The 15,795-nt window shown below is 50.1% G+C and overlaps 1 protein-coding gene across 2 annotated transcripts in view; it reads right to left on the bottom strand.

The window, feature by feature from the left end:
* Positions 1-15,500, bottom strand: part of LOC119316954 (dynein light chain, cytoplasmic-like) — a 28,512-nt gene extending 13,012 nt beyond the window's left edge. The window contains exons 1-2 of one of the 2 annotated variants that reach the window (XM_037591346.1): positions 14,018-14,092; positions 13,634-13,780 (exon numbers count right to left, since the gene is read on the bottom strand). In XM_037591346.1, the coding sequence (XP_037447243.1) occupies positions 13,634-13,780; positions 14,018-14,092 (222 nt within the window). Of the gene's footprint in view, positions 1-13,633; positions 13,781-14,017; positions 14,093-15,041 lie in introns of those variants that run through there. The other variant, XM_037591345.1, reaches the window with a different exon arrangement.
* Between the last annotated feature and the right edge of the window lie 295 nt (positions 15,501-15,795).

Genomic DNA, 15,795 nt, shown 5'->3' with positions numbered 1-15,795 from the left:
GAACAGCAAGTAGGGAGGCGTGATGCGGGTGGATCTACCGTCCTATGTCTGCAGAGCCCGGCCGCGCGCGTACCTCACCCATCGTTGGTCCCGACCGGAAACCAGGACGGGGCCACGGAGTGAGGCGCTACGTGACCAGTTAGGCTCCTGAGTCGCGATGCTCAGGAGTCCCCCTTGATGCTCAAACGGTCTTCGTACCTTGGCTCCGCTCAGGGAGAGACGCGCGACGAACCAGACCTGGGGGGACCTGGCTAGGCGGCGTGCGTCTGGGTGTGACGATGAGGCTAGACACTGAGCTCTGGGCTCCCTGAGGTTGGTGCGGCCCGGGGGCCACCCTCAGTTGTTTATCACCAGCGCGGAGCATAGCGCTACCGTATGTGTACGGGCATAGCCGCTCCTCGGCAGTGTCGTCAGCCAGCATGGAGCATGGTGCTTCCACTGGTACGTGGGAGGGCCCCCCCCCACCGGGAGGAGCCCGCGGGGCGTGTACAGCCCCACCCTGACACGTGGCTAGCACGGTAGGGCCTGGCGAGGTGTATCTGGGCACCCGTGAGCCAGCGCGGGACTCACGGGGCCCTACCTCTAGGCGGGTTGCGCCTGGCACTGGGCCTTATCTTGTGATGTGTCCCTGCAAATTGGTTAGATGTCGGCACTCTACGTCCTCGGGTCCCGGCCCTCGAGCTGGTCTCAGCCGTCGCTGGTATGCCAGGTCGCGATGCCATGGACAAGGCCAGAGGGTGAGGGCTGGAGAGCTAGTAAGAGTGTAACACCCTCGATGCGACTATAGCTCCCACGTGTCGAGGCACGACTTAGAGACATAATCACATTGAAGGCATATGTCGCAAGTTAGGCAATCTTCACAACATCCCATGTAATATGATAATAAAAGGGGAGATAACATAGTTGGCTTACACTCGCCACGTCAATCAAGTACATTAATAACATTACATCATCCAAACAATCATGGCCCGACTACGGCGCCAAAATAAAAGAGAACCCAACATGCGACACGGTCCCAATCACCCCCAACTGGGCACCACTACTGATCATCGGGAAAGGAAACATAGTATCGTTGAGAGTCTTCGTCGAACTCCCACTTGAGCTCACACGCGTCTCCTGGAGCGGAATCATCAGGCCCTGCATCTGGTGTAATAGTAATCTGTGAGCCACAGGGACTCAGCAATCTCGTACCCTCGCGATCAAGACTGTTTAAGCTTATAGGTATGGCAAGGTAATTATATGGAGCTGCAGCAAGCGACTAGAAAGTATGGTGGCTAACTTATACGCAAAAGAGAGCGAGAAGAGGAGGCAAAGCACGAGCGAGAAACTAGAGAACAACCTGCGCAAACATTACTCCAACACCGTGTCCACTTCCCGGACTCCGCCGAGAAGAGGCCATCACGGTAACACACTCGGTTGATACATTTTAATTAAGTGAAGGTTCAAGTTATCTACAACCGGACATTAACAAATTCCCATCTGCCCATAACCGCGGGCACGGCTTTCGAAAGTTCAATCCCTGCAGGGGAGTCCCAACTTAGCCCATGACAAGCTCTCACGGTCAACAAAGGAATAGACCTCCTCCCAAGATATTCCGATCAGACTCGGTATCTCGGTAACTCAAGACACTTCGATAGGTTAAAACAAGACCAGTAACACCGCCCAAATGTGCCGACAAATCCCGATAGGAGCTGCACATATCTCTTTCTCAGGGCACACTCAGATAAGCAATCCGTACAACTAAAACCAGCCCTCGAGTTTCCCCGAGGTGGCGCTGCAAGGGGCTCTAGTTTGGACCAACACTCAGAGGAGCACTGGCTCGGGGGGTTAAAATAAGATGACCCTTGAGTCTGCAGAACCCAAGGGAAAGAAAAGGCTAGGTGGCAAATGGTAAAACCAAGGTTCGGCATTGCTGGAAAAGCTTTAATCAAGGCGAAATATCAAGGGGTTCCCATTATAACCAAACCGCGTAAGGAACGCAAAATCCGGGAACATAACACCGATATGACGGAAACCTGTGCGGCAAGAGTGGAACAAAACACTAGGCGAGAGGCCGAGCCTTCCACCCTTTACCAAGTATATAGATGCATTAAGATAACATAGCAATATAATGATATCCCAATAAGTAAATAAATGTTCCAACAAGGAAGGGCCTCCAATCTTCACCTGCAACTAGCAACGCTATAAGAGGGGCTGAGCAAAGCGGTAACATAGCCAATCAACGGTTTGCTAGGACAAAGGTGGGTTAGAGGTTTGACATGGCAATTTGGGAGGCTTTCAAGCAAGTGGTAGACATCGTAGCAATGGCATAACAAAAGAGCGAGCAAACTAGCATAGCAAAGATAGTAGTGATGTCGAGTTTATGATCATCTTGCCTGCACAGTTATCAAAGTTGACTGGATCCTCAAAAGCAAACTCAACGAGCTCCTCGTTAGCGATCTTGTCTCCCGGCTCTATCCAAACAAGACAAACAAGCAACAAGGATACAATCAACCACGTGCAAACTCAAACAACACGATGCAAAGATGATATGCTATGCGGGATGCGATGCGGGATGCAAAATGCAAGATATGACATGAAATGCATGAACCTGGCCTCAACTTGGAATTCCAAGGGTGCCACTGGAAAGATGAGATGAAATCGCTTGAAAACAATATAAAGAACGCCAGAATCGGAGTTACGGTTTGGAGATGGCAAGCGATTCAAAAACGACACCGGTCTGCGATTTACAGCAAGTAGGCATCTAAATGCAATGAAATGAACATGCTACAGCACCCAAACATGGCATCAAAATACATGGCAGGGAGGCATTCAAGATGCTTAACAAAAGTCTAGCACTGAGCTACGGCCAATTCATCCATTAGGAGGTCCAAACAAGCATGGCAAAAACGCAAATGGTAAAACAGATCTCAAACTTAGTGAAATTAACACTTGTCTGGAATTTCAGATCATATAGCCCTCTTCGGAGCAACAAAACAACATGCTACAGGACCTGAACATGACAAAGAAATACCTGGAATGGAGCTACTCAACAAGCTTAACAAGAGTCCCTTAGTGACCTTGAGCCAAAAGGGATCACAAAATATACTAACAAGCACACGAACATAGCAAAAACATAATCAATTTTCAGACTTAGTGAAAACTGGGACATGCTGAAACATAACTCACAAAGGCATGTTTACGAGCTCGATGCACTCACCACGGTGCAAGTCATGGCAAGAAAAGCATACATCCCTTAAGAAGGCACAAAATGCAAGCTAGACATGGCAAGAACAATGGCATAACATGCACGGATCAACTACAATAACATCGGCAAAATCGCAAACAAGTTGACGATCTGCCCAGATTCGCAACGAAGCAAAAGTAGAGCTCAATTGACTCAAGCAAGGGTGCTCCATAATTGCAAACAAAGACATGAATGGATAGAGCACTACAATATTAACAAAACTCCCTTAGTGATCATCCTCAAAAGAGGCACGGATCACTAGGAAACAACAAGAACATATGGCATCGTGAACTAAACAATCCCAGGACTTAGTGAAATTACTAAGTCCCTGAAAACAGAATTAGCAAGTGCACCTCTTTGCAAGCTTGCACAAGAAACCACACACATCCTAAAAATACATGGGTTACACCTCTGGAAAGATGACAAAACCCTTAACAAAACATATGTAGAACTCACGGGCATAGCATGCACACATTAATCATGGCAAAAATGACAAAAGTGCTAAACGGAGTAGCAGATCTGACAATTAACTCAAGTAGGCCTCTTCTAACAGCATTTCGGGCACCAAGATGAGCTCAAATGAAAATGATGTAATGTAATGAAATGATTTACTCTCTGAGATGAACATTTTGATATACTATATGCCCAAATCAGAGCTACGGATGCAAAGTTACGGAGCCACGAACATGAGCATATGGACTGAAAAATTTAGGGACTTAGAGAAAATTAGGTCAACCCTGAAAACAGATCTGGATCGGGGCAGCGCGCGAAGCGAGGTGGCCGGGCTCTCGCCGGAGCTTCTCGCCGAAGGAGGAGGGAGGACCCGCCGGGGCTTGCCGGAGATGGGGAGGAGCGGGGCCAGGGAGGCCGGGCGACGGAGAGGCCGGCGCGGCCGGTGGCGGCGACGGGCGTAGGCGGCGGCGGCGGCGAACTTGGCGGCGGAGGCGGCGAGTGGCGAGGCGGCGGTCGCCGGCCGGTGCGGCAGGCCGGCAATGGCGCGCGGCGGCGCCGGCCACTGAGCGCGGGGACGGAGGAGGCGCGAGGCGCGGGGCGGCTCGGGCCCGATCCGGCCCGGGGCGGGCACCCCGTGGGCCGAGCGGGCCGCGGCGGCGGTAGGTGGCGGCGTCCACGTGGCAGCGCGCTAGTGGGCGTGGGCGGCGGCGGACGTTGTCCGGCCCGCTCCGGACACGTCCGGCGGCGGCGGATTTGGGATTTTTAGGGTCAGGGGGGAGAGGATCCGCGAATTTCGAATGGGGGTGTATATATAGGCATAGAGGGAGCTAGGAGAGTCCAAATGAGGTGCGGTTTTCGGCCACACGATCGTGATCGAACGCTCTAGGACATGGAGCAGAGTTTGGTGGGTTTTGGGCCAAATTGGAGGGGTGTTGGGCTGCAACACACACGAGGGCTTTTCGGTCCCTCGGTTAACCGTTGGAGTATCAAACGAAGTCCAAATGATACGACACTTGACAGGAGGTCTACCGGTAGTAAACCAAGGCCGCTTGGCAAGTCTCGGTCCAATCCGGAAATGCTGAATCCCCACACACGAAAGAAAGCTAGAAATGACCACCGGAGGAGAACGAAGCGCCGGAATGCAAAACGGACAACGGGGAAAATACTCGAATGCATGAGACGAACACGTATGCAAATGCAATGCACATGATGACATGATATGAGATGCATGACAACGATAACAACACACGGGGACAAAACCCGAACCCGAGAAAATAAATATAACTTAACGCCAGAAACGGCAAGAGTTGGAGTACAAATTGGGAAAGTTACATCCGGGGTGTTACAAAGAGCCCTGAGTCGCGATGCTCAGGTACCCCCCTTTAACTTGCAAGTGGTCGGCATGGAGAAGAAGAGGTGCCATGGACCGGCGTCAAATAATCAAGCATGGTGGGTCTAATGCATAATCGGAAATAAACGCAATGCCGCTGGGCCTGGCCCGAGCGGCTTGGGGATCATGCAGCCCAAGGGGCGCCCCCAACAAGGTAAGCTAACAACATGGAATAAAAAGGGATACACACCCGACAGACCCAAGCGGCCTGGGAATAATGCAGCCCTGGGGGGGCGCTCCTAGCTGGAAACAAAACTCGAAAGATGTCACTTGATAATGTTGAGGACGAAGGAGCGTTGGTGTAGCAGGCTCGGTGGGCTGCGGGAGCCGATCCTCATGAGCCCCCAGGCCCAGGGGCCTCGGGAGGCTCCGGAGGCGCTGGCGGCTCCTCACGGGCCATCTCCATCCCTGCCAGGGCTGCGGAACGCCCTGCCTCTCGTGCCTCCGTGTTGCCCCTCATGAGGCACTGGTACATGTCAGCCGCGTTCGGCAAGCCGTAAGGCATGCGAACGTAGCTGTGGGGTGGGCCTCCGCAGCGCCCCACTCGCGAGGGCCAGAGGCGCTCTAGAGAGGAGACTCGGTTGAGCCCTGGTATGTGGATGCAGATGCGCAGCCCACCATCCTCGCCTGGATGGGGAGCCACTGCTGGTAGGCGGCCGCCGCCTTTCATGACTCTTGACTCCTATAGCTCCTGAATGGCCTTGCTGACGAACTCCTGAGGGTCTGGGTCTCCTTGCCTTGCTCCTTCTTGAGGGAAACATGCTTCGAAACACGCCTTCATGTGGTGCCCAAGCGCCTCCCTCGTGACCCTAGCTAGGTCGGTGGCCCTCCAGGGGAGAGCCCCCGAGCCCCGCCTGAGGAGGGCACTGGGCGCGCTTTCCTATGCGATGGAAGGAGGTTCCCCCTGGGCAGGCGCGGGCCCAGAGGGGCCTGCCTCCTGAGTGGTCAGGCCGGACGATGTCTTCTTCTTCTTAGGGGCGGTCTCGGGAGGCCTCCTGCTTCCACGATCCGGGTCTTCCAGTGACGCGGCCTGAAAGGCTCGTTCTAGGGAACACACCGTGTCCTTCTCTTCACATGGCACCGTGATGACTCCGCCGCTTCCTAGCATCTTGAGGACGTTGTAGCCGTGGTGAGTTACGGCCATGAAATTGGCCAGCGCTGGGTACCCAAGGATGGCGTTGTACGGCAGGCGAATGTGAGCGACGTCGAAGTCGATGAGCTTGGTGCGGTAGTTTTCGCGTGCCCCGAAGGTGACAGGGAGGCGGACCTGCCCAATCGGGACGTGGAGCCGTAGGTGATACCGAAGAAAGGCTTGGTTGGCTGAAGCTGGCTGTAGGGCACTTGGAGGTTGTTGAATGTCTCTACGGACAGGACGTTGAGACCTGCCCCGCCATCGATGAGGGTCTTGGTGACCACCACGTTGCTGATGATTGGGGAACAAAGCATCGGGAGAACTCCGGCTGTAGCCGCACACTTGAGCTGATCTGCTGAGCTGAACGTGATGGCGCACGCCGACCACCTGAGAGGGCGCGTGGCTTCGAGCCTGGGGAGGACTGCGTTCACTTCACGGGCGAACTGCTTGAAGATGCGCTGAGAGGCTGGGGCTTGTGCCCCGCCCAGGATGCAGGCGATCGCGCGCGGCTCCGGAAGCCCCCAGCCCCTTCATCCTAGTGGCGGTCCTCGTTTCTCCTTGGCTGCGGCGGCAACGGTGGGAGGCCTGCGTTGCCTTGCGGGTGATCCTCGCGAGGCTGATCGCTCCAGTCTCCCTCGCGAGGCTGATCTCTCCAACCTCCCTCGCAAGGCGGGTCTTGCCAGCGATCCTCACGAGGTTGATCGCGCCACCCTTGGCGCGGGCCACGGTCTTCCCAGCGTCCTGCGTTCCTACACAAGCTGAGCAAAATCAGAGGCATAATTTGTTCCATACAAAGGGAGTTGTGAAGGAACGTTCTGTTCATGTCATAGATGGAGGGAGCTGCAATAACTTGGCTAGCATGCAAATGGTGGAGAAGCTATCTCTCACCACAAGACCACATCCACATCCTTACTACATCCAATGTTTCAACAACAGCGGCAAGGTTAAGGTAACACATACGTTCGTGTGCATTTTAGTATCTCTACATATGCTGATTATGTTGATTGTGATGTGGTACCTATGCAAGCATGTTCCTTATTACTTGGTAGACCATGTCAATTTGATAAAAATTCTGTACACCATGGTAGAAACAATAAGTATACTCTTGTTCATAAGGATAAAAATATTACTTTGCTTCCTATGACTCCTGATTTCATTTTGAAAGATGATATTAATAGAGCTAAGAAAGCAAAACAGGAGAAAAATAAAAGTGAAAATCAGATTGTGGCAATAGAATTTGAGCAACAAATGCAGCCTAATAATAAACCATCTAGTGTTGCTTCTGAAATTAAATTGAAAAGTGCATGTTTACTTGCCACCAAATCTGATATTGATGATTTAGATTTTAACAAATCTGTTTGCTATGCTTTTGTGTGCAAAGAGGCATTATTTTCATTCGAGGACGTGCCTTCCTCTTTGCCTCCTGCTATCACTAACATTTTACAGGAGTTCACTAACGTCTTTCCACAAGACGTGCCACCGGGATTACCACCTATTTGAGGGATTGAGCATCAAATTGACTTAATTCCCGGTGCATCATTACCCAACCGTGCACCATACCATACCAATCCAAAGGAGACGAAGGAGATTATGTGTCAAGTACAAGAACTGCTCGACAAAGGTTATATACGCGAATCCCTTAGTCCTTGTGCTGTTCCTATCATTTTAGTGCCAAAAAAGGATGGTATGTCACGTATGTGCATTGATTGTAGAGGCATTAATAATATTACTATTTGTTATCGTCATCCTATTCCTAGGCTAGATGATATGCTTGATGAATTGAGTGGCTCTACAATATTCTCCAAAGTTGATTTGCGTAGTGGATACCATCAAATTCGTATGAAATTGGGAGATGAATGGAAAACAACATTTAAAACTAAGTTTGGATTATATGAGTGGTTAGTTATGCCTTTTGGGTTAACTAATACACCTGGTACTTTCATGAGGTTAATGAATGAAGTTTTACGTGCTTTCATTGGACGATTTGTGGTAGTTTACTTTGATGACATATTGATTTATAGCAAATCTTTGGAGGAACATTTGGAACATTTACGTGCTATTTTTATTGCCCTACGTGATGCACGTTTGTTTGGTAACCTTGGAAAGTGCACCTTTTGCACCAATCGAGTATCTTTTCTTGGCTATATTGTTACTCCACAGGGAATTCAAGTTGATAAAGACAAGATTGAAGCTATTGAGAGTTGGCCGCAGCCCAAAACGGTCACACAAGTGAGGAGTTTCCTTGGCCTCACTGGTTTCTATAGGTGTTTTGTGAGATATTTTAGCACCATTGCTGCACCTATCAACGAGCTTACAAAGAAGGATGTGTCTTTTGTTTGGGGTACCGCACAGGAAGAAGCCTTCACGGTATTGAAAGATAAGTTGACACATGCTCCTTTACTCCAACTTCCTGATTTTAATAAGACTTTTGAGCCTGAATGTGATGCTAGTGGAATTGGATTATGAGGTGTGTTATTATAAGGTGGCAAACCTGTTGCATACTTTTCTGAAAAATTGAGTGGGCCTAGTCTGAACTATTCTACTTATGACAAAGAATTATATGCTCTTGTTCGGACCTTAGAAACATGGCAACATTATTCATGGCCCAAGGAATTTGTTATACATTCTGCTCATGAATCTTTGAAACACATTAAGAGTCAAGAAAAACTGAACCGTAGACATGCTAAATGGGTTGAATTCATTGAGACTTTCCCTTATGTCATTAAACACAAGATGGGTAAAGAAAATGTTATTGCTGATGCATTGTCTCGTCGTTATACTATGCTTTCACAACTTGACTTTAAAATATTTGGTTTGGAGACCATTAAAGATCAATATGTGCATGATGCTGAATTTAAAGATGTATTGCAGAATTGTAAGGAAGGTAGAACTTGGAACAAGTTCGTTCTTAATGATGGATTTGTGTTTCGTGCTAACAAGCTATGCATTCCAGCTAGCTCCGTTCGTCTTTTCTTGTTGCAGGAGGCGCATGGAGGAGGATTAATGGGACACTTTGGCGTCAAGAAGACGGAGGATATACTTGCTACACATTTCTTTTGGCCAAAGATGAGACGGGATGTTGAGCGTTTTGTTGCTCGCTGCACTACATGTCAAAAAGCTAAGTCACGACTCAATCCTCATGGTTTATATATGCATTTGCCTATACCTAGTGTTCCTTGGGAGGATATATCTATGGACTTTGTTTTAGGTTTACCTCAAACAAAGAAGGGGAGGGATAGCATATTTGTTGTCGTGGATAGGTTCTCGAAAGTGGCACACTTTATACCATGTCATAAAAGCGATGATGCTGTTAATGTTGCAGATTTGTTCTTTCGTGAAATTATTCGCTTGCATGGTGTGCCAAATACTATTGTTTCAGATTGTGATACTAAATTTCTTAGCCACTTTTGGAGATGTTTATGGGCTAAGTTGGGGACTAAGCTGCTTTTTAGTACTACTTGTCACCCTCAAACTGATGGACAAACTGAAGTAGTCAATAGAACATTGTCTACTATGCTTAGGGCTGTTTTGAAGAATAACAAGAAAATGTGGGAAGAATGCTTGCCTCATATTGAATTTGCTTATAATCGTTAATTGCATTCTAATACTAAGATGTGCCCTTTTGAAATTGTGTATGGTTTCCTAGCTCGTGCACCTATTGATTTAATGCATATAAACTTGAGCTGCCTGCAGATTTTGGGGTTAGTCCCACTTTTAACATTGCAGATTTGAAGCCTTATTTGGGTGAGGACGATGAACTTTTGTCGAGGACGACTTCATTTCAAGAAGGGGAGGATGATGAGGACATCAATACCATTGTTACACCCACAGCCCCTGCTGCTATACATACTAGACCAATTACTAGAGCTCGCGCACGCCAATTGAATTATCAGGTACTTTCGTTTCTTGGTAGCGATTCTAATGTTCATGAGAATATGATGCTGCCTAAATTGGATACATTTGTTTTGCTTACAAATGAGGGCCTAGCTTGGACAATAAAGATGAACCTTGGAGCAAGATTAAGCATGGAGATGATGGCATACGCAAGGGAATCAAGAACGGAGTTACAAGTGATGATTTCAAGACTTTGAAGCCACCATAAGGAGTGCATGAAGCCTTGGACGAAATATACAAGATGCCACTTCATAAATTTCATCCAAAAGCTATTTTAGGTGCCGCGTCACCTTATTATTGGGCCAGGCCCATGTATTTTCGAAATACTTAAGTATAGACTGTTTTTAGAGTCCGTATGTGTAGGGAAACAAGAGTTAGGGTTGGTTTCGGACCCCTCCTCCAAGGGCCACGAAATCCCCCCCTCTTCCTCCATATATATACATCCCTTAGGGCGTCGTTTACACTTTGGGTTTTGTTTAGATTAAAATTTCGCCATAGCCGCAACTTCACGTACTTCGTTTGTGTCCAACGACCAGACCAAGACGTCACAGAACCCCACCTTGATCAATAAAGCTTTCATCTTATATTCACAATATCCAGATTGCAATCTCAGTTTCTTGATTGTTCTTCATTTGCTCGTAGGAAACAGGCCCTCGTGGTCAGGTTGATCGTGCTCCGGCATGGTCAATAACCCCTCACAGTTGGTTTAGCGGTTGCTAAGGCGCGACGTCCTCGCACGCTTGTAGTCGGATCGTTAAAGTTGACTTCCTCTAAAACGATAGCCACCATCTCATCGAAAGATGGGACACCTTTGCCTCTATCAAAAACATTGAGGATAATTGCATTTATGCAAAGTTCAAAAATGGGAAATATATTTCCTAATCTTGTATGTGGATGATATGCTGCTTGCTAGTAGTGATGTTAGTCTACTACAAGAAACAAAGAAATACTTATCCTCAAATTTTGACATAACAGACCTTGGTGAAGCATCATATGTTTTGGGCATAGAAATTCAATGAGATAGGAACAATGGAGTCTTAGGACTATCGCAGAAATCATATTTAGAAAAGGTTCTTAAAAAGTATAATATGCATGCGAGTAAAGCCACACCTGCTCCTATAGTCAAGGGCGATAGTTTTGGGAAATTCCAATGTCCCAAGAACCAGTACGAGATCGATCAAATGAAAGCAGCACCATATGCTTCGGCAGTTGGCAGCTTACAGTATGCACAAGTGTGCACTCGCCCTGACTTAGCTTTTATCACCGGGGTACTCGATAGATATCAAGAGAATCCAGGCATGAAGCACTAGAAGATGGTAAAGAAAGCATTGCGTTATGCGCAAGGCACGAAGGACTACATGCTAATATACAGGAGAACTGATTCCCTAGAGATAAAAGGGTATTCAGACACAGATTTTGCAGGGGACAGAGATGATAGAAAATCCACGTCAGGATACGTCTTGACTCTCGCTGGGGGAGCTATTTCGTCGAAAAGCTCCAAACAGTCGATAATTGCATCATCCACGATGTATGCAGAATTCATAGAATGCTTCGAAGCCACGGGGCAGGCGATATGGCTAAAGAAATTTGTACCCAACTTGAAAGTGGTAGATTGTATTCACAAACCACTAAAGATGTACTGCGACAACCAACCCGCAGTATTTTACGCTCACAACAACAAGTCGAGTAATGCTGCCAAAACAATAGAGATAAGGTATTATGTTGTGAAAGATAAAATCCAGGATCAAACTATAAGTCTCGAGCATATAAGAACAAAGGATATGCTTGCGGATCCGCTAACGAAAGGCTTACCACCCAATGTGTTCAAGGAACACATAGCCGACATGGGTTTAAGGGAAAGCCTTATGATTCCTGGATAGGCCCAAAAGGAACAGAATTTGCTTCTGATCATAACGTATGTTGTAGCTATATGATTCTAACGGCAATTAAGTCGTGATGATGAAACATGCTCTATGTACCAATATGTGATAAAACAAATAAACTAGAAAGTATAAGGTTAAAAGTAAAAGTTGAGATCAAGGGGGAGAATGTTAGGTTGATCTCTCCACTGAGTGGGCTCAACGGCCCATCGGGCCCTGATCTATTCGCGCCCTGATCGGGGGCGCCCAACCGTTCTATGGTTGGTGGGCCCCTGTGACCTGTGATATATAAAGAGGTGGGGGACGGGGCTCACGGTACGAGGTTCACCGCGCCGCCAGACTCCCCACCGATATCCCCTTCCGATCTAGGGCAATCGCTGTGCTCACGGGAAGCACCACTGCCACCTCTCCATCTCGATCTCTCTGCTACCACCGGCCTCTACTTCACCATGGTTGGCTCTCGATCGAGCTCATCCGCACCTAAGGAAGGTAGGTTACCGGAAAGATCTGGCCTACACGATCCTAGTGGGTCTATCAGACTTCACCCATGACCACCATCTGCTGCCGCCACGCCACCTCCAAAAAGCACTTTTACTAGGAGTTCTTTTAAGGGAACTGTTGGAGATGCACTACGTTTCTAGGTTCCTAAGAGCATCTCTAGCAAATCCGGCAAAAGCTTGCCGATGTTTTATTGGCCCGAACAGAGCCGCTAGACGAAGCCCAGCCTGTAAATTTTTTACAGGCGGCCCGCAAATCCATTCCTCTGATGCTATATGTACGGGGCCGACCGAGCTTTAGGGTTAGCAAAACCTATACCCTCGGTCGCAATCCGCCCGCCCCGTCGCTAGCCCTCCCCAACTCCGGTGACAAATCCCGCCGCATCTCCTCCGTTTTTTCTTATCCTCCATGGCCGGTGGTGCTGGCGGGCGTGGTGGCCGTGGTAGGTCGCCTCCACGCAAGCTCACGCTGCATGACGCGGAGGCTGGCAGCTCTAGCCGGCCTGCCGTTGAACCATGCCACTCGAAGCAAGCTCACCACTATGGCCGGCTCACCTCTTGGACCAGCTTCTACGAGCTCCATGACCAACTCTTCCCGCATTTGCAGAAGTGTTGGGAGGCCGATGCGGAGATCGTCGCTGCGGAGAAAGCTTTGGCAGCCGGGGAAGAAGGTGTCACCGACCGTCTCGCCGCCAAGGAGGAGCACGACCTCCCCAACGCGCTCCGCAAGTCCACCACCAAGATCTACCTCGGTGTCGACGAGTGACCGTCGACATTTTGTAATTTGTAGCGTGAAGTTTGTACCTATGTATGCACTATGGTTGTGATGAACTATTTTCTAGCGTGAAGATGTTTCTAAATATGCAGTACGAGATTTACGGGATCAGTTCTACCGGGGCATGCACGTTCGCGCAAAATTGTTTTTGTGGCAAGCCTCAAACGATTTTGCAGTATCGGAGTTTAGCGGATCTGCTAGATATGTTCTAAATCTGAATCACTTGCATATCTACTACCACTGCATGACTGCATTTTCTCTGCACCACGTCGACAACACCAAACGATTTCAACAATGTGCTCGCGGCACAAGTGCACATGCATTTATCCCTAGCTACCAAAGAGCAGTAACCGGTTGAAGTTTTTATCACAAGATGGATGTTGTACCTTCTTGAGTGCGAGGGCTAGACGCTTGCCGTCGGCCCGCGGTGTTGCAGAGACAGCATCGTAGGCGAGCCGGATCGCGTGCCGCTGCAGCACCACCGGCATGTTGGCCGCCCAGACCCGCACCGAGACCTTCCTCTCCTCCTTCCCCTTTCCATCGCCCTCTTTCACTTCCTTCTCCTTCACCACCACCTTGGCCTCCACGAGGTTCTAGCTCTTAGGGCCCGGCTCCCACTCCAGTTTCCTGGTCTCCGGGTGAGTGGTAGAAGGAGGGAGGGCGGGAGCGGCGTTGAGCTTGAGCTTGGTGCGGCGGATGAGCGAGCGCTCCCACTCCAGATTCGTCTCCGGCTCCGGGTCAGAAGTAGGAGGTGGCGGGGCGGGCGCGACATTGAGCTTGGTGCGCCGGATGAGCGAGCTGAGGTAGTGGCTGCGGCGCTCGAGCTCGTTGGATGCCGGATCCATAACGGTGGCGGCGGGGGAGGGGAAAACTCACCTGCGTCAGTAGTGGCCGCAGCGGCAGGCGAGCATGGCCGCGTTCGGTGGTGGTTGTGGTCAAAGCACGGAGCACAGTGCTGCGCTGGCTTTGCGTCGTTTGTTTGGGCTCGGGAGGCGGGGATGGGACTTACGACTAGGCGTCCTTCGACCTTTTTCCCGTATCTACTTTGAGGCGGTGAGGGCATCAAAGCTCGATGGTGCTGGCGGGCGTGGTGGCCATGGTAGGTCGCCTCCGTGCAAGCTCACGTTGCATGACGCGGAGGCTGGCAGCTCTAGCCGGCCTGCCGTTGAACCATGGCACTCGAAGCAAGTGCACCACTACGGCCGGCTCACCTCTTGGGCCGGCTTCTACGAGCTCCATGACCAACTCTTCCCGCATTTGCAGAAGTGTCGGGAGGCCGATGCGGAGATTGTCGCCGCGGAGAAAGCTCACCGACCGTCTCGCCGCCAAGGAGGAGCACGACCTCCCCAACGCGCTCCGCAAGTCCACCGCCAAGATCTACCTCGGTGTCGACGAGTGACCGTCGACATTTTGTAATTTGTAGCGCGAAGTTTGTACCTATGTATGCACTATGGTTGTGATGAACTATTTTCTAGTGTGAAGATGTTTCTAAATATGAAGTACGAGATTTACGGGATCAGTTCTGCTGGGGACTTCACGTTCGCGCAAAATTGTTTTTGTGGCAAGCCTAAAACGATTTTGCAGTACCGGATTTTAGCGAATCTGCTAGAGATCTTCTAAATCTGAATCACTTGCATATCTACTACCACTGCATGACTGCATTTTCTCTGCACCAGGTCCACAACACCAAACGATTTCAACAATGTGCTCGCGGCACAAGTGCACAAGCATTTATCCCTAGCTACCAAAGAGCAGTAACCGGTTGAAGTTTTTATCACGAGATGGATGTTGTACCTTCTTGAGCGCGAGGGCTAGACGCTTGCCGTTGGCCCGCAGTGTTGCAGAGACATCATCGTAGGCGAGCCGGATCGCGCACTGCTGCAGCACCACCGGCATGTCGGCCGCCCGGACCTGCACCGAGACCTTCCTCTCCTCCTTCCCCTTTCCGTCGCCCTCTTTCACTTCCTTCTCCTCCACCACCACCTTGGCCTCCACGAGGTTCTGGCTCTTACAGCCTGGCTCCCGCTCCAGTTTCCTGGTCTCCGGGTGAGTGGTAGAAGGAGGGAGGGCGGGAGCGGCGTTGAGCTTGAGCTTGGTGCGGTGGATGGGCGAGCGCTCCTGCTCCAGCTTCGTCTCCGGCTCCGGGTGAGAAGTAGGAGGTGGCCTGGCGGGCGCGGCATTGAGCTTGGTGCGGCGGATGAGCGAGCTGAGGTAGTGGCTGCGGCGCTTGAGCTCCTCGGATGCCGGATCCATAACGACGGCGGCGGGGGAGGGGAAAACTCACCTGCGTCAGTAGTGGTCGCAGCGGCGGGCGAGCATGGCCGCATTCGGTGGTGGTTTTGGTCAAAGCACGGAGCACAGTGCTGCGCTGGCTTTGCGTCGTTTGTTTGAGCTCGGGAGGCGGGGATGGGACTTACGACTAGGCGTCCTTCGCCCTTTTTCCCGTCTCTACTTTGAGGCAGTGAGGGCATCTCCAGCCCTTCGCCCCCCCACACCCACCCACACCACAATGCTACACATACAGGTTTTTACAGGATTGATTTTACAT

Source organism: Triticum dicoccoides, chromosome 6A (genome assembly GCF_002162155.2).
Source record: "Triticum dicoccoides isolate Atlit2015 ecotype Zavitan chromosome 6A, WEW_v2.0, whole genome shotgun sequence".
NCBI lineage: Eukaryota > Viridiplantae > Streptophyta > Magnoliopsida > Poales > Poaceae > Triticum > Triticum dicoccoides.
Note: the sequence above shows the minus strand (reverse complement) of the source record. Positions and strands in the feature narration are given on the sequence as shown.